The following is a 23,909-nucleotide window of genomic DNA, read 5'->3' as shown; positions in this document are numbered from 1 at the left end:
CATAACAACGCCAATGTTTACGTTTTAGCGACCGAATTGAGTTCTGTTTCTGCCGCCTTTTCCGGGTCGCCACCTCCCGGAGACAGTCTGACCCTCATCTAATGGCGCCTCGGTCCGGGTCAAACTTAATTGCCGTCTGAGTTCTTGAACGAGTTTCGTCTCGAGATTGCGAGTTCTGCTTTGCTTCTGCTTAGCAGTGCACCGCACACTTGTTGCAGTGTGTAGATAGTATTGCTTCTGTTGTTATTGTTGTTGTATATTGTATGAGTATGTAGTGTGTTGATGATACTTCTTGTATTCATTTCTTATATCTACTTCTACTATTCTACTACTTCACATGGCACGCTGCCATGCTCTGGTTGTCGTCATCGTCAACGACTCTTTCACCGAATAACCGAGACGGCTATCGCTAGCCTTCATCCTCCTCTTCCTCAGATATCCACTGCTCTCATCCATACTAGTAACTAGTAACTACTAGCAATCAGTACCCTGCATACGTGGTCTACGCACGCACTCATCGCGCTCACTAGCTACAAGCAAGAATGAGCCGCCGCGGAAGTCAACCAGACCTCGGAATCGGCTATACGGAACCCCAGGCGCATAGCTCTGCAGCTCGCAGCCTGCAGCTCGAAAATGTTCGCTAGTCGACGCCATGGCCATTAGTTTTGCTTTGACTCAATTGCTTGATCTGTTGCTGTTCTTTCTTTTGCTGTTATTTCTTTACTGCTCTTTCTAGATTTGGTTGGGTGGTTAAGAACACTGAAAGTTGTGAGTCTAGTGTGGATATCTACCATATCTAAACACTAAAGGCTAAAGACTAGATAGAGACTGCGGGATTATGCAGTCAGTAGTTCACTTGTTCAACATTATGCTTTGTTTACTTTAGTTGTTTACTTGCTTGTCTCTTGCTTCTTGTTTCTTGTTTACTTTATATAGGACTGCATTATATGATCTGCGTAGATCTACTTTTCATCTCTTTGATAGTGGTAGCATACACTGTTCCACTCCATCTCTTCATTCTTTCATCCTCCACCCACCACCCACGACGGTGGGACGGTGGCCACCACCTATTCTCCTCTCCAAACCACATCACCTCAGGAAATAAATCCCTCTTGAAGAAGCATGAGCATAGACAAGAAGACAACGGGGAGCAAGTGCATGCAGGCGCGCTAGTGACGCGCACTCGGGGCCGGGTCTGGGTGCTGCTATTGTGTGCTGCGCTACGCTTAATGTGGAAGCTGCGATACTGTGTTGCCTGGGTAACTCTGCTACATCAACACAACACCTACACAGTAGTTTAACGACAGAGACAGCGACAGCGACCAACGGTGCTGATATTTGATACTGATACTGAGCACCAGCTCTGCTTATATTTAGTTCTGACGTTTGACCCCTCTTTCACTTCATTGCCGTCAGTTACTATCGTCATCGAGTTGTCCACTGTCTGTCATAACCTAGTTGTTGCAACGGACTTAAAACAGAGATTTATCATCATCATCATCATCATCGAGTTGTCCACTTGCTCCTTTCATACAGCACTAGATATTGATCACAGCAGATTACCATACATCATCCTACATCATCATAATCTTCAAACATGACGTCTCTGATAACATATGACATGCTACAGCAGCACACAACAACATCTACAGTCTACATTCTCTGTATATAGTCACGTGACAACATAACTCTGGTTAGCCGCGGCGAAGAAGTTCCGAGATGAATGAAAAAAATGATTTGATCGTTTTCGATAGAATGTAGAGCTCTGGTGAGGTATATACTCATTGTATCTGTATTATTTCGCAGTGCAGAGTAGATATTCATACACTGCTATATCATTACTCTACGCTCACTCTTCTTTACAGATTACAGAAACTGCCCTCGGAGATTCAGACAATGACGAGGACGTTCGGTAAATTCGGGAGAAGAAGGCGGATTGCGGAGCGCTATCGCCGGGATTGGAGCGGGCGAGCAAGCCACCGAGTACAATCTGTGACTGCTTGTGAGTCCCGAGGATGGGTCCGGACCCGGGCTGGCTTTGAACTGTATTTGGCAAATGTCCCTCATGTTGATTGATATGTGTTTGTTAATACTGTTTGTTGTGTTGTTGTTGCAGTCGGTCAATGCTAGAGATGCTTGTAGAGGATACTATTATCATCACAGTAGTTGTATTCTCCATCCCCAACTCCATCTACATCCTCCTCTCTACATCTCTCCACATCTCACTGCAACAGCCCAATCCGGATCCAAATAAAGTTAAGTCAGTGCGTGTTGTTGTCTTCTGTCTTCTTCCCTTGTTTGAGCCTAGCACCACTTCCTTCCTCGGGTCGTCCTGGCCTGAGCTCTCCTGCCTCTCTCCTGCTCTCTTCGTTGACTCTCTGGCAAAGTGCCGAGTTCCCGGCGTTTTGCGCGGGCCCCCGATGCTGAACTCTTGTATATGTGCTCTTGCTCCTCCTACTCGCTGCGGAATTGCCTTGACTCAACTAATCAATGAAATCCCTGCGCCGTGTTTTCCGTGCCTGCTATTTGCTGTGCTCGTCCTAATTTCCGCGCACGCGAGCAATTCCTGCTGTTCTGTAGTTTGTTGATTATTCGTTCCTCCAATATCATGCACCTGTAGTACTCTGTGTACTCTGTAGCACTCTGTGTACTCTGTGTACTCTCTGCAGTATAGGCTATAGTAATAGCACAGAGCAGGTCTCAGAGATAAGCAAAGCAGCTCCCATTGTTTCATCCACCTTCGGACCATCGGTGTTTCGTCTCAACCTCCGGCGAGGGGTTTTTTTCTCCTCTCTTCTAGGCAACTGCTTCTTCTTTGCTGTGCAGAAGCAGTACGCGGTGATGAACCAATTGCGCCCGTTTGATAAGTGTTCGGTGGCATCAGCCGTCTGTAAACCTTCCGTTAAGCTGGTGTCTGTCAGGGCACTTTTACTTGTTTTTTCTTAGTCTGTGGTATTATTTGTCTGTAGCTCGCTCTACCCTTGATCAATGCTCATTGTCCCTGCTCTCCAACAACTAATCGCATTCACCCTCTCACCTTTATCATTATCACTCTCTACTTATCATTATAATAATCTCCCTATTTTTCTCTAATTTTTTCCTATATTTTTCTCATACCTTCCTCCCCACCTCCCCTCCATAAATCCACCTAAACTTCATCAAAACACTCGCAACCCGCGCGGCGGCGATGCCCATCTCATCAACCATCTCGCACTCATCCAATTTACTCACTCTACTCACTCTAAAATAATCAAATGTCTTACAACCGCTTCTCTCCTTTCTCTCGCAGCCGACCGACGACCACACAATTCCTCCTACTGATAACGAAAATCATGTATTTGGGCTGTAAGGAAGACGGACCCGGGAACCAGAGATAATAAGAAAATAATTAATGTTTTAGTTAACTAGTGTTAGTGTCTTGGTGCTTCTTCTCGAGGAGGAGGATGTTGAGTCAAGGCGCCACTGAGCCCTGTTTATTTCTAGAAACTGTTTTCATAACCAACAGTCATGTTTAATATCATATCTACAGCAAACAAATTATAGAAAATGCTGTGAAAGCTGCAGTGCAGGTGCAGGGAAGAGCCAGAGGAGAATTGGTGTTCAGTCGTGGAGTTCTAGAAGCAATTTACTCCGTCGTCGTCCGGATTAGTGCAGCCCTTTGAAGACAGCAATTCTTGGCGAGAATACACGGATTCTTATCGATGCTCTTCACTTGATGCTTCACTGTAGCTACTCACTGCTGCTTCTATCTTACTCTCTCTGCTCTCTGCTACTCTGCTACAGCAGACATGCTCGCGTGGCAGCCGGAGTTCACCGTGATCGACTACCGCATCACAGCACACAGCACAGCACACAGTCCCGCCACCCTCTCCTCTCCTCTCCTCTCCTCTCCTCATTGTTCCACTCCCATACACCCCCATCCACCGTACTATATCTCCCACGACAACCTCATCTCAGTAGTAAAACACCAGCTAGAATCAAACAACCCCAATAAACACAAACCATCCCACCATTTGGCATTGGCACCGGCACCGGCACCGGCACCGGCTCATCCGGAGCCAAAAGCCACGACCAGATCGTCAGGAACAACCAGTGATGTCAGTAAGCCATCCAGCCATCCATCCCTATCCGCCGCAGTGAAGTCATTCTTTCATTCACACACTCTCTCTGCGTTTTCTGTTCCTGGGTCAGAGTCGAAATCCGCCGCCGCGTTTAACAATAACACAAAACACAAAACACTACTTCCCCATTCGGCCCGCCAGACCCTCTCCGCTCGCTCCTCCGAACGCTTGCCTTCCGTGCTCTTCCGAGCCTGGCCTTGTCCTTGTCCCGCCCCCTTCGCCGGCAGTGTCGGATGGCTTTTTTGAAATCTCAATGTCGTCATCGTGAACAATGCGGTTTACTCATGACCTCACTAACCCATCTTCTGTTCAGCGCCACTCACCTCTCCATAATGGATGATAATGGATGCACCGGATAAATCGAAAATCGCGCAGTACTCTACACCCTTCTTTCCACATCTGTGACCTTTTGTTCTTCTTGTTGTATTGTGCATAGATAATAGATAATAGATAATAACCCATCGGATCATGCATTATCCGTGTGGCACCCACATTATGCATCTATCCAAACAATGTGATTATAGTACTTCCTTTCTACTTCCCACTCGGGTAATTCCCTCTCTCCCTCTTCCTCTCTCGTAAAGTTACCTAATAATATCGATTCAAAGCTATCTGCATAACCCATCCTCAAATTTCAACACACTAAACACAAACAAAATTCACATGTCTGTCTGCACTCACTCGTCGTAAACGTAAATCTCTCGGCCTGACAGCTAGAGCAACTAGAGCAGCGAGACCGTTGACAAGACAGACTTCTTCCATACCATATACGCCATAAGACAATTTCTTGCAAACTAGTACTGTAAAAACACAAGGTTTCCTAATAATATCGATTCAAAGCTATCTGCATAACCCATCCTCAAATTTCAACACACTAAACACAAACAAAATTCACATGTCTGTCTGCGCCCTCAGTCGTCGTCTAACCTCTCGGCCTGACAAATAGAGCAGCTAGACGTTTGTCAAGACAGACTTCTCCATACCATATACGCCATAAGACAATTTCTTGCAAACTAGTACTGTAAAAACACAAGGAAAAATAGAGTGGTGTGCGTGATTGAATAAGATGATCGAGAGATATCGACCATGAGAAGTTCAGACTGGCTGTCCGTTACAAGTCACCCTTGTAGCAGTATAAGCGCAAGTTCAAATGAACTCAAGAGGCACAGCCTACTCCCAATCCTCCTCCTCCTCCTCCTCCTCTCCCGCCTTCGCAGCCTTCGCTCCCTCAGCCCGCAGGTCCGCCTGCGAGTTCGCAGCCGACACCAAGTCATAGCTGCTCTCGCTCGACGGTCTCGAGCTGTTTGGCTTCGACTCAGTGACTGCAGCAGGCGCAGCAGCAGCAGACGCAGCGCTATCCTCTGCCTTCAGAGTCTCGGTGGACGTCGACGCCTTCGACGCCACGCCAGACTTACTCTCCGCAACCTCCTCCTCCTCCTCGTCCTCATCCCAATCAAAGTTCTCCTCCGCCGTGCCCGCCTCCGTGAGCAACTGCTTCCGTCTCGCTTCCTCCTGATTGATCTGCTCGCGCAGGAAATAGTACCGCCGCCAAAACTCGTCGTACGCAATCTTCTCCGGCACAAGCTTCTCCATCAACTTGCGCAGCTCCGGGTAGTGCTCCAAGTCGTTCACGATCGTCTCCGTCTGCGTGTCGGCAGAGAACTTGGCCGCGTACTCGTCGTACGTCGCGTCGCCCGCGTCCGCCGCCAGAAACGGCTCGACCGAGGTATGCAGCGCGTGCAGCTGCGCGTCCAGTCGCGTAGTGTAGATATGTCGCTTGATCTCCTCCGGCACGTCAAACAGCACGTCCTTGGTAACCTGCGCCGACCCCGCCTCCTCGACCTCGTCCTCCCCCGGCGCGATCGTTACCGCGTCCTGCAAAAATAACTTGACGTCTTTCCCAAACTGATCAAAATACTTATTCAAATCCACGTTCTCGAGCTCGTCAAGCCGCGCCTGCGCCTTCCCCTTCAGCACGCCAAACATCTTACTCGTGCTCGCCGGCGCAGTCGTCACAGTCGACCGCACGCGCCGGGCTGCACTCTCGGCGGTAGACGTGTCGAGACTGCGGCGGGTGCTCGTGACAAACGTGGAGGCCTGGCTCGCGGCCTGGCTCGCGACCTGCGTGGCCTGCGACGCGATCGTCGACGTGCGCACTTGCTCGGTGATCATCGTCAGCTCCTTCGCTGCTAGCTCCGAGGCTACCGATATATCTTTCTTTGTCTCCTCGATCGCTATCTCGCCCTGCATCAAAACTCATCGTCAGCCCACACACACACACCAACAACCTAGACGACAAAATCTACAGATCACATACCTGCTTCCGCACCGTCTCCCAAAGCCCACCAATCTTCATCCCCCAAGCAGTACCCTGGAACGTCGCCATCGCGTCATTAATCTCCTCCGTCAACGTCTGCGCCGGCGCAGCAGCAGCACCGCCCTCAGCAGACGCTCCCGCCTCTGCACCGCCGTTCTCGGGATCAGCCGTCGGGAGGTCGGCGAGCGCCTCCTGCTGGATGGCATCGTACGCGGTATCCATAACGTTCTCTTACTATTCCACAAAGCACGAACGAGTCTTCAGTATAGAGAAAGAGCAGTGCCCTCTTACAAAGTAGATCTTATCTAGTACAATAGCGCAGAATAAAGAAAGATCCGCAGACAGGATCTGAAGTCAGGCGGAAGGGAATACGGCACGTTCGTGATTAGTTCTGAGAAGGGTTGGCTGATGTACGTACAAGAGAGCCGCAAGCTCCAAGCCCAAAGGGTTTGTGCTGCTGCACATATTTTAGAGTTTGGGGTTATCCTGCCGCCTGCCTCTGCCTGATCTCTGTGACTAGAGCATGTTTTTATTTCTGTTTGGTTTGGGGATATTGTAGTGTGAAGAGGTTATTGATAAACAGAAGGAGAGCTGGTTGAGTCGGGTGTCGTAGATGACCTTGGTGCTCATGCGGGGGAAGACGGAAGTCGTCGCATGCGCGCGCAATGCACTCGACTCACACCACAGCACCCGCGATAAAAGTCACGGACTAACCAGCATTCCCCACATAAAAAGATAATCAAGAATCATCGTTCGTCATTGTATCTTCTCTGTAACCCTGCCCATCCCTTGACTCAATTCGGCAGCACCGCTAGTCCATCAGATACCCATCCATCTGCAACCTGATCTCTCTCGATATCTCAACCACGACGTCCCACGCTACATTAACCGCCCATCTACTCTTCGACTCGAGCATATCGGAAAGGTGACTCACGCTCGCCATGCCTCCTGATCGCACAATCATCTTCAGCGAGACAAGGGTCGCGAACTAGATCGGGTCGTGTCAGTCACGTTGATGTAGAAGCAGTGTAGAAACAAAGAGTGGCTCGGCTCACCTGGGTCTGGATATCTATAGTCGAATCATACTGCTCTGGCACGATACACTTCAAAATCGCCAGCAATCGCTCATACTCAAACGCCGACGGCGCCAATATCCTCGTATTGATCTACCCTCAAATGTCAGAAGCAGCCTCTTCTACCTCCACAGAGCACGCAAAAAAGAGTCACCCACCTTATCCTTGTATTTAGTGTGAAACGAGTTCCGCGGCCGCTTTCGCATAATCCGGATCCGCGAAAACAGCTTGACGTCGTGTCTCGGCTTGTTGTACGAGGCCAGGTATGCCGCGCACAGCAGGTACTTTGACAGAATCGGCATATCGTGGTACCCATTCTGCTGCACCGACTCCCCGCTGCCGCGAACGCGCAAAAAGAGGGAATTTGAAATCAACTCCTCGGACGAGAGCAGCGGCCGATGCAGTCGATACAGATCGAACCAGCCCGAGTTTAAACTCGCGGGTACGGCGACGGCTCCCTCGACAACGGGCTTTGCGTAGATTGCAAACGCCTTGCGCATCACGGCTTTGAATTGCGCAATGTCGGGCCCGTAGAGCGGGAAGTATGTGTCGACGATGATCTGGCAGTACGTAGCCCAGAGCGAGAACAGTTTCTCGTCTTCGATTGCGAATGCGGTCGTCCCGCGGCGGGGAAGGAGTTTGCGGATCCGGGGGAGTGGCTCGGAGCAGAGGATGGCGGTGGTCTCTTGTTTTGTGTAGGGGGTGAAGAAGATGTGGGGGTATGTAGTCGTTTGCGATTTGCGGGGATCGCTACCTGCTGAGCTGACGAGGATAAATGTCAGGTTAACGTGGTGAAGCTAGACAATCGATAGAAGTAAGTGAGACCGCTACGATACTCCACAAGCACTGAAGAACAAAAACCCACCATCTCGCCCACTTTTGTAAGAAACTGATACAGCGCCTCAACAGGCTCCCCCATCTGATCGATCCTATCCAAGACGACGAAATGCGCCTGCTCAGACCGCAGCTCGGCAAGTATCCCATCGACCTGCTCCACGAACGCCGCAAACGATCCACACGCCACGCCGTAGTCAGACGCGCTCGGCTCGACGTCGTTGGCTTCTATTAGTTGTGTTGTCGTCGGTCGCCGTTTCAGGGCGCGCAGGGAGGCGGTTATTCGCTGTAGAACTACTCGTGTGCTCAGACACTCGTCGACGGAGATCCAGGAGTGGGAGTACCCTGTATCCCTAAAGAACCGTTTCAGCACACATGTCTTCCCCGACGATAGTTGGCCAGTCACGGATAGAAACAGTGGATTGGCTACCGGATCCTATATCGCAATGAATTTGTTAGTCTGAATCCAGGAGGTAAGCACGCGAAGACGATGTCGAAGACTTGATCTCACCGAGGTTAGAAATATGTTCAGCTGCTCAAACTGATAATACCGAGCCGGATACTCTCTCGCCAGCTCCAGCAGCTTCTCTGCGCTCAATTCACCCATGCCAAACAGTTCAATATTCTCTGCACTGTCTTAACAGTTCGACGCGTCCTTTCACTTTGAATTTCCAAACGCGCAGGGAGAGAAGAGCCAAGCCACATCTTGAACTTTGTGGCACAGCACCTCTCCTCGTGGCGGTGCCGCATCACGAAAATTCGCTTTCTTCTCGGGATTCAACCTTCTCACAGCTGCTGCAGCTCGCTTCATATTCCACCAGCAAATTCAGTCGTTTCTTGTCTTTACACACACAAACATCAGGGACAAAGAAAATGTCTTCCGCGTCAACAGCTGCGAGCACAGTGAAGACGGCCATCGCCGCCGTCTCGAAAACCATTATCGGAGGCCGCGTCGCCAGCAAGCCGCCCGCCGAGCGCATGCACAAGCTCCTCAAGACCTCCTGCGACGTCTTCGAGACGTTCTACAACCCGCTCAACTACAGGACCGGAAACAAGGTCCTCCGCAAGAAATTCGCGGGGCCGACCGTGGCGTCGTATTATCCGCAGAAATCGCCAGTCACGATGGGAACTATCCGCAAGGCGTTTCCTGGGTTTGAATTCCCGTTGCCGGAGAACGAGCTGTTCCGGATGTCGATGGCTGAGGTGTATGTTTTTTTGTTTAAATCTTGTGTTGAGAGATTGCGATGGCGTGCGATATGCTAATTCTTTCGTTTCAACAATCTAGCCGCCGACGAAGAGGAAAGGGACCACCAACAAAGAAGGACGAATGTAAGTGTTCAATCAATCCTCAATCCTTCCACTCTCATATTTACTTTTCTATTTCTATCACTGTCGTTTGAATTCGTAACTAACATCTCGTTTCTCAATAGCTGCTCAAAAGTCGAAGCATCGCAGACGGTGAACGAATTCTCTCAACTCTTGAGTTTTTGATGCCTGTCTTTCTTGCAATGCTTTCTCCCTTTTTATCTATCACCGGAGGTTTTCTTTGAATTTGATATTCAAAAGTTCCGGGCCATCCTCTCTTTGAATCGATTACTACGTTCGGTTTACGCATCTCACTTTGTACATATACACATCTACCCACACAAATCTTCTTACCAAGCGACGACACCCGAATTGTCTGTCTGTCTACCTTTGTTTATATGTAAAATATACAATCATTTATGCTATACAATCATCGCGCTCAAGACGTGGGCTTGTAGCGCTGGCTTACTGAATCGCAGATTGGGGTTTATGTAGTTATATGTATTGAACTGCGTTGTAGCAAAAAGAGTGAAAGAAAGTGAAAAGAAACCTCCTACAAACGATTGAGATAAAAGAAAGAAGGAAAAGAAGAAAGAACTACTGAATCGCACTACTCAGTGCACAAAACAAAAAAGACGTAACAGCAAGAATCTCGCCAAACACCTCAAGCTATCTGCAGATAGAATAGAATGAAGAGTAAGAGCACGCGCGCCTTCTCCTTTCGCAAACGACTAGTACTCCTAAAGATGCAGTCGACGGACTACTTTACTCTTAGTTATGCCTGCACCTCCTGCGCGCAACGATTGATGGTCCAGGGAAATCCAGGTCGAAAGGCGAGATAGCAAAGAAAATGCGGTTAATGACCTATCGTCAGGTTCAAGAGCCTGACAGATCAAAAAGCAGTCTACTCAAGACAGAGCGGGACTTGGACCGTGAGGAAAGATGAACCTTTAATGAGATAGAAAATATATTAACAGTCCGTTCAAGATATACGCCGAAACCGAGATAATCCACAATCACCAGTGAAATAACAGCAAAAGAATCACAAAGAGAGAAAACAATGGATTACCTCTCGTACACCTACGAACGGCATCAAGAAAACAAAGACAAAACAAAGACAAATAAGAGACTGTAGGACGTATAGCAGTAGAAGTCATTGAAACCAGCCCGCGCTTGTCAAGCGAAAAAGATAACGCACAAAACTCCACAAAAACTAACAGATTCAAAAAGCAAATAGATACCTTCAAAAGCTCTCGTCGAACCCGAACGTGTTCTCGCCAGAGTATCTGTAGAGGAGGGGGAACGTTAGCTGACTCATTTTGACTGAGATCACGCGGTCGGAACCGGCGGTAGATAATGCGAAAGCGAAAGACTCACGAAATATACAAAAAGCCATCCTCGTCCTTGTGCTCCTCGTAGATAGAGCTCATGAGGGCCGCGGTAGGAGGCAAGACCTCGTCGACGTAGATGAAGATAGCCTTCTCGGCGGCGAGACGGATGCGCTTGCGGATAACGTAGACAAACTGGCCGACGGTCAGATCCGCAGGGACAAGGTACTTTCTCTTGTCGATGGTCGCAATGTCGCTCTTCTCGACCTTCTCGCAGATGACCTGCATGACGATGATAAACTAGTCAGTCTCGAAACTTGACGCGTGGTCCGCTGCTTACGGGGTGCTAGACAGATTGTGAGTAGGCTTACCGGTATGCGATCAGAGTACTTCTGGCGGATACGCTCGGCTTCGGCCTTGCGCTTCTCTGTAAATCAAAAAAAAAACGGTTAGCAGTGAACTAGAAGCTAGAGATGGATGATATCCGATCAGAACGGTGCAGCTGCTGACTATGAGCAATCAGCTAGTCAGGGCAGCTCACGCCAGCTAGATCGGCATCACAACCACCCAACAGCGCAGCGACACGTACCGAGAGGGTGCTCGTCTTTGAATTTCGAACGCATGATTAAAACAGATGAGATGAAAGGTCAGATAAAGATAGAAAGCAGCGCAGGGAGATTGCGGAGAGACAGAGGCGGGCGGTGGTGTTGGGATAGCGGAGGAGAGGCAGAGCGGCAATCGTTGGGAGATTTGGGCGCGCGCGGCCACCAATCACATTGGCTTATGTAAGTATGTTGCAATTGATGACAACCTACTTTTTGTGCTGGACCGTTGCCTGTACTGCTTTGATTTGTGGATATTGTATATTGTTAAATGTCTGCACTATACGACTTCTACTTCTCTTTATTTCAATATCTGCAGACGATTTCGCAGGCTTCAAAGGCGGACATGCGCCCGCAGAGGCCGGTTTGAGTTTCTTATCAGCTCCTTTGGGCAAGGGCGTTGCCTTATTTAGAAACCCGTTCGAGCTGTTTGGCTGCTGGTTGACGGAGCAACGACGATGATCTGATATTAATCGATGTCTGCTGATTGACTGGTTCGACTCAAGAGTGTTATCAAATCAAGAGTGTTTATAAATGTCTTGAGTAGTTGCTTTTCGGTATCTTTAGGCCCACATCAAGAGACTGACGGCAGCTGGATAGTTGAGCGTCGGTAGCCGCGTGTGGATGTCTCCGTAAGTGGTCTCTCTACACTCCTCTAACGTCCTACTACTCGTCTCGGATCTACAGCTAAGCGGTAGTAAATGGTCTTGTAGTATCCAATTTGACAGCAAGTGCAAGAAGAAGTAGAAGTAGTAGTGATCTAACAACACCCTATCCCCACCGTCTTGCCTTCACAGCAGCAGTGCCGCTCGGCTCCTTCGCACCTAGATCCCTTCAAACATCTCCAAACATCCTCAGACATATCTACAAAACATCTAAATACTCCTACACCACATCCCAATCTACAAACACGCGTAGAAGTAACGTGCTCCAGTTCTCATTCGGCCCACGGAGGTGCGGCTCAGAATCACGCGTTGGCCCGAGGACTGCGATGAGCTCGAGACAGGCCACCTTCAGCACGAAATAAAACCCGCCCGAGTGAACGTCTTTGTGCGGGCTGCTTCTTTGTTCAATCCGTTTGATAACTGTACATTGCATTATATTGCTGAATATGTATATCGCGGCCCGTCGACGGATATTAGCCGCCTCGGCGAATCTTCGCAGTAAGCAGTCTTTGTTCGTTGATTGAAAAATGGCTGGCCAACTAATCAATCACGTTAGATGCCACCAAAGTGCGATCATTCAAAACCTCAAGCAAGCCATCGGCTTCATTTCTGACTCCGGGTGTTTTTGCTGTCGGAGCCGGAACCGCTGTCGCCGGTGGTGCTCTCTACCTCAACACCTCAACACCTATCGCCAACGACTCCATCAAACCTGTCCCGCAACCCGAGTACGAACCTGATCTCTCAGTATTCCCCGAGGGCTTGAATTACGAGACTCCATTGCCGTCTCTTGGCTCTGTGTACGATGTAGTCCCGGGCCTGAAGCCCGAGATGATCATGCGGGAGAAAATGGAACTTCTACTAAAGCACTACCAAAAGCAAATCGTGGCCGGCATCGAGCGCGCAGACTCGTCCGGCAAGCAATTCATCATCGACGAATGGACCCGTGGTGAAAACATGGGCGGCGGCATAACCCGTGTCTTCCAGGACGGCCGTGTATTTCAAAAGGGAGGCGTCAATTTCTCCGCCATCTACGGCGAACTTCCCCCGGCTGCTGCTCAGCGTATGCGGGCAAATCACGCCGAGCTCAAGATTCCCGAGAGCGGGAAACTTCCTTTTTACGCCTGTGGCATCAGTCTTGTGATTCATCCCCAGCACTATCTCGCGCCATCCGTGCACCTCAACTATCGCTATTTCGAGACCCTCAACGAGGACGGTACGCCGCAGTCGTGGTGGTTCGGCGGTGGACAGGATCTGAGCCCGATGTACTACAACAAAGACGACGCTACGCATTTCCACAAGCTCATCAAGGAGTTTTGCGATTTCCATGATCCTGGTTACTACCCGCGATTCAAGAAATGGGCGGACGACTACTTCCGCATCAAATTCCGCGGCGAGGCAAGAGGTATCGGCGGCATCTTCTTCGATGACTTACACGACAAGGATCCAGAAGAAATCTTCAAATTCGTCGGCGACGGTCTCTCCAGATTCTTGCCTTCCTATCTTCCTGCAGTCAAACACGCCTACATGCCTCCTGCTGAGGGTGAAGAGCGGCCTACACCCGAAGCTGGTAAACACTGGCAAGGTATCCGTCGTGGCCGCTACGCGGAGTTCAACCTTGCCGTCGACCGCGGCACCCAGTTCGGCCTGCAGACTCCTGGATCAAGAGTCGAGTCTATTCTGATGACGCTGCCGAAACATTGCAGCTGGGAGTACAATTACCATCCGGGGCCGGAAACGTTAGAAGGCAAGACTGTCGAGGTGTTGAAGAACCCGATTGACTATGTCTAGTCGACCGTGGCTTCAAATAGAAAATATCTGCATGTATGTGACGTATGAGTACGTTACAGAAACTCTCTAATTACCTGGTTTTTTGAATAGTTATTAGTATCTAATAAATGCATTTACCAACAAACGCAGTATTGAGACCGTAGCTGTAGTTGAACAAAGTCAGCCGATGACGTCAGTCTCTTGAACCGACGGCTTACAGTTAGCGGGGTGATCATCAAAATCAACTCTTTCTGCTTCCGAGAACTCGAACCTCGAACTTGGGACTTTACAGATCTACAACTCGGGGACATAATCATAGCCTATTATCTAGTCTAGCTTTTGTTTGATCAGAAGCAAATTTTGGAAATCATGGGTGCGATAGAAGAAGTGAAAGGTTGGCTTGGAAGTAGTGAAAGCAGCAATACCAAAAGTTCGCAGCATGCTACTGGAGAACGAGGTAAGCAAGATCTATCTGGCCTCGAATCTACTTTGTCGACGAGGAAAAATTGTACTGTTTATTTTGACCAAATTCTGACTTGCCTGCTTATTCGACAGTAAACGACGTCGAAGCGATGCGGTCGTTTGTGCACACTGATCCAGCGGTCGACTACGTCTTTGACGGATCAGACGAATCCACAAAGCTATGCAAGAGGCGATCCGACAGACTAGAGTACGTATTCTACCGACTTATTCATCCTCCCCTTCAAGCACCAGCTAACCGGGTTTTCTATTCAGTTGTATAACGCTTGGCTTGCCGACCGCAGAAGTGCTGGCTCAAATGCAGAAGTTTGATTTTTACTGCGCTCTGGCTCAGAACGTGAACAGCACCGAGATCACTTGCAAGAAAATCAGTTGATCCGTTCTTCTTTATTCTTCTACCTTGTGCAATATATATATTATACAGTTCACTACCATCAACTCACTCACCCTGTCATCATAACGTACAAATCCCAAATCAAAGAGAGAGCAGCGGATCTAATAGCCCAGAGCCTGCAGTTGTGCCTCTGCAGTCTTCACTTTTAACGCGTCGCGCTCCGCCTCTCTCGTGAGTCTATCCCACGTACTGATAGCCTGTCGCTTCTTCCCTTGGTTCGCCTTATCCTCCTCGGCGATCCTTGCGTATTCTTTCTTCAACCGCAGAATCTCCTTGTCGATCTCAGGGCATATCGAAGGCAGGAGTTTTCCTTGAGAGGGATACCCACTACCACCAGTTGATCTACGCGACAACGACGGCATCGGCGAGACGTAGCTGTTTGTGCGCGAAATCGTGGCTCCGTTGATCATCGCTTTCGGCGCAACCGGTGGTGATCCAGCGGCAGACGCGCCTGGGGTCTGCAGTGGTGAAGCCACCTGCGCAGGCGTCGATTGGCCGCTTATTGACGCGTGGTGCGAGAGATGGGGCGTCGTATGCGTCGACATCGAGTACGTGCGCGGGCCGAGTGGGAGCGGAGTACCTGCAACGACGGGCGAGGACATCGACCCCGTCCGCGCTGGCATCAACTTCTCAGAGCTGCCCAATGATCCACGCGCTCCGCCAGAAGTGGCAGCGGGTATAACCGGCGAATGGACCGGTGTTTGTTGCTGCGAGACCGGTGTGGAATGTACAGAAGGCGAGGAGAACGCCCGAGGACCGGTTTGAAAAACACTGCCACCCGGCTGTGAGTACAGCGGAGAGTCTCTTCGCGGAGAGTCTCTTCGCGGAGAAGACTCACGCGACCTAGGACGCGAACGAGAGGGTGGTGGGCTTCGAGACCGAGGGCGGAATGGGGGATATGACTCGCGCATGCCTCGTCGGTCGCCTGCCGACGATGCCGACGACGCGGCGGTCGCGGGATACGGTGGACTGCGAATGCGTCTGGGTGAGGACCTTCTTCTTGGGTACGAGGAGCCTGCAGGTGCGGACTGATTTGGTGCGATGGATGGCGGAGGAGGCGATGTATATGATGCGATAGAAGACGAGCGCGACGAGCGACGAGGCGGTGGCGGAGAATAGCGTGCTCCTGACGACGACGACGGCGAGAACCTGTCGTTACGATCGTGTATCCGTCGGTCTTCTCGGTTTGGTGAGCGGTGGCGAGGGGGATATGACCAGTCCGTAGGCGCCGGCCTGTATCCTCGCTCGCGGTCTCTATCCCGGTCGCGGTCTCTATCTCTTTCCCTAGCTCGATCCCTTTCACGGTCGCGATCGCGATCCCTGTCTCTCTCCCGATCCCTCTCGCGGTCTCGGATATCTCTCTCCCGTTCCCGGTCTCGCCATTCCCGGTCCCGTTCACGGCCATCCCACGGACTCCGCGGCCGAGAAACAGGCCCCGGCGACCGTTCGCGGCCGCCAAAACTTCCGCGACTGCGCGAACCAGAGCCGGAAAATTGCCGTTCCCGCTCATCGTAGCTCTCCCGGTAGCCTGCGTTATACCCATCCGCAGAGGATGCAGAGCCATGCGATGTCCTGAATGGCGGACGCGGACCGTTATAGCGGTCGTCGTAGGAGTCTGGAAAGCCTCCTGGTCTGTAGGAGGAAGACCTATCGAGCAGCAACGTTAGCACCCTTCCAAACCAAACTCAAGATAATACATTTGACTTGTTCTCACCTTCCAGACACGTAATATCTCTCTTTGTCTGACATTCTCGGTCTACCTGTCCATAGAACATATCCGCTCGCAGGTCGCGATTTGTCTGAAAATTGTGGTTGAGATATTTCACGTGACCCGACAATCTGGTACCAAAATAGCGAAAAGGAGGAAAGGGAGGCTCAGCTGTCGTCATTGGTCTTACCGCAACTCATCGCTCTGAGCTGCTACACTCTCGCTACATCCTTTGCCATCACTAGAATACAGAAACCATGTCGTCCCGTTTATTATACTCGTTGCTGAGTATCACAGCTACTCTGGCCTCACAGGTTGAAGCCGCCGACGCCTACAAGTCGAACCGCGGCATGTCGCGCCGCTGCAGATTCTACTCCGCAGGCATCGTCACAATCATCGTCCTCATCACCGTATTTCTGCTCGCCACAAACCGCATGCCGACGTTCCCGCTCACAAGTAGCGACGCGGCGGCGGCGGCGGCTGCGCAGGCTGACGTCGGACCGGCGGCAAAGTCGGGCGAGACAAAGTCTTACATCGTCACGTTTACAAAGGGCAAGGAAACGCCAGAGAAGTATGTGTGATCTTTGATCTGAGCTGATCTTTTGGTTTTTGGTGGTTTATTAACGCCCTGTTCTCTTGCAGATTTGTGAAGGCTGCTATGACGCAGTTTACTCAGATGGGCGGCAAGATCACTCACGAGTTCGACACTCTCTTAACGTAAGTAGTCTCTTTGTATTGTCCACGCTGAATCTCGTGATCTTGTCTGACGTTCCTCATTTGCGACTCCACAGCGGTTTTACCGTGTCCATCCCTGCTTCCGTTGAGACCGACGTTATGACATTTGCTACCGATGCAAAGAATTTGGAGTTTCCTTTCACCATCGAAGAGGATCAGCAAGTCTCGGTCGCCGACTCGTCAGTCAACTAAGCCTGCGCTTCCTTTGTCTCTGTTTCGCTTAGCCGCTGATCTACAATTTTACCCAACAAAATAAGTAATGTGGGCAGATAGCTAGTATAGCAGGCATCAGGACGGCAGGGGGTTTATAGTGTTATTGTTGGGTCGTGGTTTGTTCATTCTTAAAGGCAACAATTGGGCAGTCCATTTTCTAGGTCTATTATGTGATTGGTTTATTTCTGGCGCGCTGGAATTTCCTTGTGTATTTTTTTATTTTTATAAGTTATTATCCTTTCGTACAGATTCCTTGTTCTTAGTTTGTATTCGTGTGTATCTGGGCTTATTCTTCGGTTTCCATTATATAAAAATGCGGGTCGCCTTTTGGGTGCTTTTGTGAGAATATTTGTATCTGTATATTTACGACTCAGTAGAACAAATAAACGGAATAATCATTCTCCTCGAGACTTTTTAACTGCAGAACTATCTGTGTTGTTTATAAAGTGCCTGTTTGATGATCGATTTAATTCAATGGGATTTAAAGTTGACGAGAGAAGCCGCCCGTGTTCGGATATTCGCGTCTTTGCTGTTCACATGAAAACCACCCAAAAAGGCACTGGAATTCGCCGTCTGCAACCCGCTGCTCATTCCACGCGAGGCTATATTACTTATCCCTAGCAGAAAAATATCAGTGGAATTGAGTGTGAATTCTTTAAGGACTGTGTTTTATTCTGCTGTGCTACCTGCGGCCGCGTTACTTGCCGCAGTACCGGTATTGTGGAATCTGTTCATGGCATCAGGAAACCTGAATTCGGCATAAGTTTGAACTGCTCTCGATATGGCAGACCCGGGCCTAACCGAACGGGCTTTGCTATCCTGGGTAATTATTCCTATTGTTTATGAATTCAATGTACAGGGGCTAACCAGCGACATATAGACGCAAAGCAAAGCAGCAGAGCTACAAATCGCAGTTCCGCAGACCCTGAAATCGCTCTCGACCGGTGTCACGATATCTCAGATCCTAGCCTCAGTTTCCCCCGACGCGTTCTCATCATGCGTGATCTCCGCCCCGAACGACTCACCAGCGTCGTTCATGGCCACCGTGCGCAACCTCAAGAAGCTGTACAAGTCGCTCGCGTCGTTCGAGCCCGAGCTGAGCGGAACCGCGGAGCCGCCGAATATGAGTTTGATTGCAAAGGACGCGGATGCGATTGAGCTCGTCAAGTTTTTGAGACTTGTGTTTGTGACGGCTGTGAAGCATGAGCAGAGTGACGAGTCGATCGAGCGCGTTGATGAGCAAGCTGAGCGGGAGCTGCTCAGAAGTCTAGTGCGGGACGGCGCTGGTAAGGATATAGGCAGCAGCGAGAACATGAAGGAGAAAACCAGCGAGCAAGATGCAGAGCGCGCGCGCATAAAAGCAGAAGTGGACCGCGTCGTATCCCGGTACGCTGCTCTCGAACAAGCCTACACCGACCTCGAGGCCCACAACTCCTCGCTCGAAGAGAGATTCGAGAAGATGAAGCTTGAGAACACAGATCTGAAAACGACAATTGAGACACAATCTAGCAAGTCGAAAATGCAAGCCGAGCTGGCCGATTCTCAGACAAAAGCACAGATCGAGTATCTGCAGAAAGATGTCCAGCAACTCGAAGAACAGATCGGTTTGCGCGATAAGAAGCTTGCGGTAGCGGATGCGAGACTAAAGGAGATGAATGACCAGGTCGAGGAGGTTCATGCGGATTTACAGGGAATGGTCGAAGTTAAGGATATGCTCGACGAGGCGCACCACGAAATCGAACAGCTGAGGAAGGCGAATGCGCAGATGGAAAGGTATAGAAAACAAGCTGATTTGGCGGAAGACCTGCAACGCCAGGTAACCGTGCTGAAGAACGAAAACACGTACCTGATCGAAAAATCAAAACTGCTCGACGAGGATACTCAGCAAGTGTTTGGGCTGCGGAAACAGGTCGAGATCTTACAATCCGAAACGGAGTTTTACCGGCGGAAAGCCAGGGAAGCAGATAACCTGTCGGACAAGCTACGTGACGAACTGGCGACTGTGCGCGAACGCACTCTGGTTCTGGAGGAAGATCATTCGCGAGACGCAGCGATGATTGCGATACTGGAGGAAAAAGTCCGCACGCTGGAAGGCACGACGCAGTTTGCGGGCGGCAGCACGCTGCGAGATGCCCAGGAGAAAGACTATGATCTCACGATCGAAGATTTAAAGCAGGAGAATGAGAAACTGCGAGAGGAGGTATTGAGTCTCCGAGCGCATCAACGCGCCGATGAAAAGTTGGAGTCGGAGAGGCCGGCGCTGGATCACTATACGGCCACCGCTCAAGCTACAGAATCAACAGCTCGCGACAAGGAGCTCGAGGAAGCATTGAAGAATGCAGTTCAGATCAAAGACAAGCTAGAAGAGGACTATATGCAAGTGTATCAGGAGAAGACGGCTCTGCAGGCCCGACTCGAGGCTGTGGAGAATGCAGTAGTTGCAGCTGATACCAGTGATATCACTAGCGAGCTACGTAATTCGTTGAACGAGACAGAAGATAAGCTCAGGGATACAAATGCGGAGCTGGAAGAACTACAGAAACGCCATTCGGCTATCGAAGAGAAGTATCAGCAGGCAGCCCTCGACTGTACGATCATACGTCTTTTGCTCGTAAAGGTGACATTGTGCTAACATCTTATTAGTGACCCTGGTAAACAAGGACAAGAAAGAGATTCTGGCCGCCCTGAAAAATCAAGCCAACAGAAGTCTGCTTGCTCTGCAGTCCGAGTTTGAAAAAGCGCTCGCTCAAAAGTCCGGCTTGGAAGCCGAGATCAGGCGCTTACAAGAGCTCCTGACAAAAGCGCTGCTGGACAAAGACGCGCTTCACGAGAAACTAACGACCTGCAACGAGGAACTGCTCGAAGTGTCGCGGGCAAACACGACGCTGCGGATGTCGCTTGTCTCGCTGGATCCGAACGCGACCAGTTCTGGCTCGGAACTCAAAAGCTGGGTTATCGATTTGCAGAAGAAGCTTGAGGTGCAGCGGGAAAAGATGAGAAAGGCACAGGAGTTTATTAGGAAGCTGAAGGCTGGTAATGAAGTCTTGCGGCGGCCATCTGGGGTTACGCATAAGGTCTGTCTGTTCTGTTACCATTTCGCTTACAGCAACACTGACATGTAATACAGCCCTCCCTGACGCTCGAAGAAGCCGAGATCATGAAACGCGAGCTGCATCTGATGACGAGCGCATGGTACTCCCTCTCCTCGCGCATCCAACAAAACAAAGTCGTTGTCGTGAAAAAAGCCGACGAAGCACCAGCAAGCTGGCTAGGCCGACAACGGAAATTACTCGAGGTATGTGCTGCACAACTTGTTTTGTGGGTCGCGCGGGTCGCGACGGCTTCTCTTCTGTGTGAATGTCTCGTGGCTTTGTACGCACGATGGCGGAAACGGGATGTCGGATTTCATTTAGAGGATATTATACCACTACATCTTTCAACAAAACGGAGATCGAAAAGTTTACTGTCTCGGTTGAGCTGTTTATACCTTACCTTGCAGATCATACAGCAGGCCAGCAAGCCCGTGCTGTTCCTTCCTGCGCTTTAATTTTCATCTCTGCCCTTCTTATTTTCTGTCTTTCATTTTCCTTTAGTTCTCAGTATCCTGTATCATACAACCTCATCAACCAATAAAACCAAAAAGTCCTGTCTATTCCTCATCCCACATACCTGTCAACCATGCCACCCGTCCCACGCAAGAACACTGGAGAGAAGTCGTTGCATCCACCGCACATGCAGACATCCGGATACGTCTTGTTAACTCATTGATTTTATTATGTCTAGGAGCGGCGATAATTTTTGGATCTCTTTCCCCTACTTTTCTTTGTTCATATTGAATATGGTTACCGTTTAATCTCGTTGTTTGGATTGGTTATGGACATTGGCACTTAAATTTTTTTGGATTTGATAACTCAGATAGACGATGTTTGGCACTATATAAATAATATATCTTTATATCTATATATACCGCTCACGAAGACAAATACTGTACATCAAATCATACGCGTACGCTTCCTTCTTCATATCTATAAGCTAAACGATACAACACAAACAAACAAACAAGAACACTGAATGAAAACGACACGAAAACAAAATGAACAAACGACAGAAAATAGCAGACTTTGCGCGAAAATGCAGGAAGATGTAAGCTAAAGCGATGAAACGGACCGTGTTTTTTTTGTTTCCAGCGGGTAAATCAAGAGAGAGAAAGGAAAGAAAGCAAAACCAGACGTCAAAGAAATCCTGCACCAGAAATGGCCCCCCACCAAACGTAAGACTAACAGACAACAAAAAAAAGCCGCTCACTTAAACACAGAACTCGCTAGAATGGAAATGACGACGGATTCTCTGTTTAGTGACCGCCGCCGACAGGAGTCTCGCCGGTGACCTTGGCAACAAACTCCTTCGCAATGTCACCGAGGCCGACCATGCAGACGGTCTGCCAGACGCCGAGTCCGATTCGTGGGGTGACACCTCTGTAGAGACCCTTGATTCCGTTCTGCGAGTAGATGTACTTGAGAGTCTTTCCGACCGTCAAGTTCTTTGGCCGGTTGGGATCCTCGGTCTTGCTCTGCATCTCAATTCTGACGACCTCAATAGGCTGGTTCCAAGCCGACAGACCGCCGCCAAAGACGGAAGCGAGAATCTTCTCGGGAGCAGAAAGCGGGGTGGAGTCTTGCTTGCCGGTGACCCTGCGGATGGCGACTTCAGACAGACGCGAGAGACCGAATCGACTGGCCCAGTTTGTGCACTGTCGGATGGCGACGGCGTTGACGCCCTTATTGATTCCGCGGATTCCCTCTCGTCGGTAGATATCCATAAAGACAGACATTGTGGATGGCGGCTTTACTCCCGAGGCAGCTTGCTTATGACGGGTGATCTCCACGGTCTTCATACATGTGCAGAAGCCGACGGTGAGATAGGCCTGCGCCAGACCACCCATGAAACCACCCGACATACCGGCCATGAAGTTACCAAAGCCGAAAGTCCGGGCATGGTATTCAACTTCTGTGGAGACAAAGAGGAGGACGGCTCCCTTGGTGGATGCTTCAATCCATGCCTGTATAATTGAAGGTTAGCAATCTTAATCTCAGATCAACAGCGGCGATGATTGCGTGTGGTGATCCGCAAACCCTTCTCGCGGCTCGACTGCTTATTCCCGATAGAGTCTCTCCTTCTCCTCGGCCTAACTGTGACTGACCAACGAAAAACCAGCGAATTTGATTTCTCAGGTCCGCCGCAGCTCCGTCCAAAAAGCAACGAGGCGGGGAAACCCACACAGTCTGCGGCCCCTGCGCTCTTGACCTCCGTGCGATTTACCGACCATCAGCCGGATGGTGGTCTGCGCAGGCGCCAAAATGCATCACGTGATGCACAGAGATCCGAGCGCAGAGGCGTTGGAGAAGTTGGGCAACCGACAACGAGGCACGGTGGCCGACAGCGAGGCCGGCGCTGGATCGGACCTGCTTTGATTCGCGGTGGAAAGGCCACAGGACTGCGCCGGATGAAGGATTTGCAGACGGAAGAGGCACGACCAATGAGAATTGGAAAAAATGCCTCGATCAGCTAATCCAAGACCCACAAGGCCAAGCAGAGCATGCGAGAAGCGGTCAAATCGCACGCCAGACGCAATCAAGGCAATTTACAGAATGCAGAAGAAAACAAGATAGAGATGTAGACATACCCATGGAATTAATCCCTGATAGAAACCGAAGACACCGCCGCGGGACCAGACACGACGAACAGCGCCCGGGAGAGTGTCACCTCTGTTGGCAGCCATAGTGGTCTGCAGGATGTATGTTAGCATAGTTCACAGGAAAGTCATACACCTGAAGAGTTACTCTCGACTATGAGAAATACTGACCTTTGTGACCTCTAGAGGCTGACCGAGAGTCGTGACCCTGCAAAGAAGAGAAGTAGTTAGCGCAAGGAAAAGATAGCAACGGCGATTGAGATAGGGATTCAAGCGTACTCAAACATGTTCAATGCAGCTCCAAGGAGAATGTTGGACCATTTGATGGGCTTCTTCTCGATCTGGGGGATCGCAGGAGAGGCGAGGACGACGGACATGCTGATAGGAGATGGAGATGGTGTGGAGGATCAGGAAGTAGGCTACAGGGATCAGGCGGTCGAGGATCTGTGTTCTGATGGCAGATTACTAGACAGTAGCTAGCAGAAGAACAGCAATAGAAGTAGAGAAGAGAGAAGAGGCAGAGGATGAGAAGCAGAAGGTGGAGTGGATGCCAGCCGAGGAGCAGGCGCGGGGAAGCCTTTTTAAATCTGAACGCGCTCAGCGCTGCGATGGCTGAGCCGCACTGTGCTTGAACCTGCGCATGTGTAAATCCGAGAACTCCCCGCAAAACCATCA

The 23,909-nt window shown here is 50.1% G+C and overlaps 9 protein-coding genes across 9 annotated transcripts; 4 read left to right on the top strand and 5 right to left on the bottom strand.

Annotated features, from left to right (window-relative positions):
- Window positions 1-5,291: 5,291 nt before the first annotated feature.
- On the bottom strand, window positions 5,292-6,660 carry BZA70DRAFT_267024 (uncharacterized protein; the record flags this gene model as incomplete). The annotated part of the gene is made up of 2 exons (XM_064911073.1): window positions 5,292-6,365; window positions 6,439-6,660. 2 exons carry the CDS (start codon window positions 6,658-6,660, stop codon window positions 5,292-5,294), a joined length of 1,296 nt encoding a protein of 431 aa, XP_064768949.1.
- A 294-nt stretch (window positions 6,661-6,954) lies between these two features.
- BZA70DRAFT_147599 (origin recognition complex subunit 5 C-terminus-domain-containing protein) lies at window positions 6,955-9,036 on the bottom strand. The gene is made up of 5 exons (XM_064909683.1): window positions 8,857-9,036; window positions 8,377-8,781; window positions 7,670-8,308; window positions 7,494-7,604; window positions 6,955-7,426 (listed from the first exon to the last, which is right to left on the bottom strand). The coding sequence occupies exons 1-5, from the start codon at window positions 8,950-8,952 to the stop codon at window positions 7,250-7,252; spliced, it is 1,428 nt and encodes a 475-aa protein (XP_064768948.1). The 5' UTR covers window positions 8,953-9,036; the 3' UTR covers window positions 6,955-7,249.
- A 98-nt stretch (window positions 9,037-9,134) lies between these two features.
- On the top strand, window positions 9,135-10,095 carry BZA70DRAFT_277413 (mitochondrial ribosomal subunit S27-domain-containing protein). Its single transcript, XM_064912441.1, has 3 exons — window positions 9,135-9,550; window positions 9,631-9,674; window positions 9,776-10,095. The coding sequence occupies exons 1-3, from the start codon at window positions 9,219-9,221 to the stop codon at window positions 9,805-9,807; spliced, it is 408 nt and encodes a 135-aa protein (XP_064768947.1). The 5' UTR covers window positions 9,135-9,218; the 3' UTR covers window positions 9,808-10,095.
- Window positions 10,096-10,893: 798 nt separating this feature from the next.
- On the bottom strand, window positions 10,894-11,601 carry BZA70DRAFT_299146 (putative autophagy-related protein 8; the record flags this gene model as incomplete). Its single annotated transcript, XM_064914646.1, has 4 exons — window positions 10,894-10,936; window positions 11,028-11,260; window positions 11,350-11,405; window positions 11,568-11,601. 4 exons carry the CDS (start codon window positions 11,599-11,601, stop codon window positions 10,894-10,896), a joined length of 366 nt encoding a protein of 121 aa, XP_064768946.1.
- Window positions 11,602-13,079: 1,478 nt separating this feature from the next.
- BZA70DRAFT_237593 (Coproporphyrinogen III oxidase) lies at window positions 13,080-14,033 on the top strand (the record flags this gene model as incomplete). The annotated part of the gene is made up of 1 exon (XM_064910420.1): window positions 13,080-14,033. One exon carries the CDS (start codon window positions 13,080-13,082, stop codon window positions 14,031-14,033), a length of 954 nt encoding a protein of 317 aa, XP_064768945.1.
- Window positions 14,034-14,207: 174 nt separating this feature from the next.
- On the top strand, window positions 14,208-15,188 carry BZA70DRAFT_147529 (uncharacterized protein). The gene is made up of 3 exons (XM_064909681.1): window positions 14,208-14,469; window positions 14,568-14,682; window positions 14,748-15,188. Exons 1-3 carry the CDS (start codon window positions 14,382-14,384, stop codon window positions 14,866-14,868), a joined length of 324 nt encoding a protein of 107 aa, XP_064768944.1. The 5' UTR covers window positions 14,208-14,381; the 3' UTR covers window positions 14,869-15,188.
- On the bottom strand, window positions 14,872-16,770 carry BZA70DRAFT_147566 (uncharacterized protein). Its single transcript, XM_064909682.1, has 2 exons — window positions 16,601-16,770; window positions 14,872-16,533 (listed from the first exon to the last, which is right to left on the bottom strand). Exons 1-2 carry the CDS (start codon window positions 16,633-16,635, stop codon window positions 14,988-14,990), a joined length of 1,581 nt encoding a protein of 526 aa, XP_064768943.1. The 5' UTR covers window positions 16,636-16,770; the 3' UTR covers window positions 14,872-14,987.
- An 81-nt stretch (window positions 16,771-16,851) lies between these two features.
- BZA70DRAFT_289090 (uncharacterized protein) lies at window positions 16,852-17,521 on the top strand (the record flags this gene model as incomplete). Its single annotated transcript, XM_064914089.1, has 3 exons — window positions 16,852-17,165; window positions 17,237-17,311; window positions 17,386-17,521. The coding sequence occupies 3 exons, from the start codon at window positions 16,852-16,854 to the stop codon at window positions 17,519-17,521; spliced, it is 525 nt and encodes a 174-aa protein (XP_064768942.1).
- A 3,955-nt stretch (window positions 17,522-21,476) lies between these two features.
- On the bottom strand, window positions 21,477-23,791 carry BZA70DRAFT_277398 (mitochondrial DNA replication protein YHM2). Its single transcript, XM_064912440.1, has 4 exons — window positions 23,514-23,791; window positions 23,406-23,442; window positions 23,226-23,327; window positions 21,477-22,601 (listed from the first exon to the last, which is right to left on the bottom strand). The coding sequence occupies exons 1-4, from the start codon at window positions 23,609-23,611 to the stop codon at window positions 21,894-21,896; spliced, it is 945 nt and encodes a 314-aa protein (XP_064768941.1). The 5' UTR covers window positions 23,612-23,791; the 3' UTR covers window positions 21,477-21,893.
- Window positions 23,792-23,909: the final 118 nt, after the last annotated feature.

Source organism: Myxozyma melibiosi (genome assembly GCF_037950935.1).
Source record: "Myxozyma melibiosi strain Phaff 52-87 chromosome Unknown BZA70scaffold_4, whole genome shotgun sequence".
NCBI classification, from domain to species: Eukaryota; Fungi; Ascomycota; class Lipomycetes; order Lipomycetales; family Lipomycetaceae; genus Myxozyma; species Myxozyma melibiosi.
This window is presented reverse-complemented; position numbering and strand designations above follow the sequence as displayed.

What these genes read in the sequence shown, in the direction of transcription:
- BZA70DRAFT_147599 (XM_064909683.1), bottom strand. Translation starts at nt 8,952, where the DNA reads ATGGGTGAATTGAGCGCAGAGAAGCTGCTGGAGCTGGCGAGAGAGTAT. An exon ending in TTACAAAAGTGGGCGAGATG is followed by an intron (nt 8,309 to 8,376) that starts GTGGGTTTTTGT and finishes TCGATTGTCTAG; the next exon opens with CTTCACCACGTTAACCTGAC. An exon ending in ACACTAAATACAAGGATAAG is followed by an intron (nt 7,605 to 7,669) that starts GTGGGTGACTCT and finishes ATTTGAGGGTAG; the next exon opens with ATCAATACGAGGATATTGGC.
- BZA70DRAFT_277413 (XM_064912441.1), top strand. Translation starts at nt 9,219, where the DNA reads ATGTCTTCCGCGTCAACAGCTGCGAGCACAGTGAAGACGGCCATCGCC. An exon ending in CGGATGTCGATGGCTGAGGT is followed by an intron (nt 9,551 to 9,630) that starts GTATGTTTTTTT and finishes TCAACAATCTAG; the next exon opens with CCGCCGACGAAGAGGAAAGG. An exon ending in ACCAACAAAGAAGGACGAAT is followed by an intron (nt 9,675 to 9,775) that starts GTAAGTGTTCAA and finishes GTTTCTCAATAG; the next exon opens with CTGCTCAAAAGTCGAAGCAT.
- BZA70DRAFT_147529 (XM_064909681.1), top strand. Translation starts at nt 14,382, where the DNA reads ATGGGTGCGATAGAAGAAGTGAAAGGTTGGCTTGGAAGTAGTGAAAGC. An exon ending in GCATGCTACTGGAGAACGAG is followed by an intron (nt 14,470 to 14,567) that starts GTAAGCAAGATC and finishes CTTATTCGACAG; the next exon opens with TAAACGACGTCGAAGCGATG. An exon ending in AGGCGATCCGACAGACTAGA is followed by an intron (nt 14,683 to 14,747) that starts GTACGTATTCTA and finishes TTTTCTATTCAG; the next exon opens with TTGTATAACGCTTGGCTTGC.
- BZA70DRAFT_147566 (XM_064909682.1), bottom strand. Translation starts at nt 16,635, where the DNA reads ATGTCAGACAAAGAGAGATATTACGTGTCTGGAAG. An exon ending in AGATATTACGTGTCTGGAAG is followed by an intron (nt 16,534 to 16,600) that starts GTGAGAACAAGT and finishes GCTGCTCGATAG; the next exon opens with GTCTTCCTCCTACAGACCAG.
- BZA70DRAFT_277398 (XM_064912440.1), bottom strand. Translation starts at nt 23,611, where the DNA reads ATGTCCGTCGTCCTCGCCTCTCCTGCGATCCCCCAGATCGAGAAGAAG. An exon ending in GCTGCATTGAACATGTTTGA is followed by an intron (nt 23,443 to 23,513) that starts GTACGCTTGAAT and finishes TCTTCTTTGCAG; the next exon opens with GGTCACGACTCTCGGTCAGC. An exon ending in ATCAGGGATTAATTCCATGG is followed by an intron (nt 22,602 to 23,225) that starts GTATGTCTACAT and finishes TCAATTATACAG; the next exon opens with GCATGGATTGAAGCATCCAC.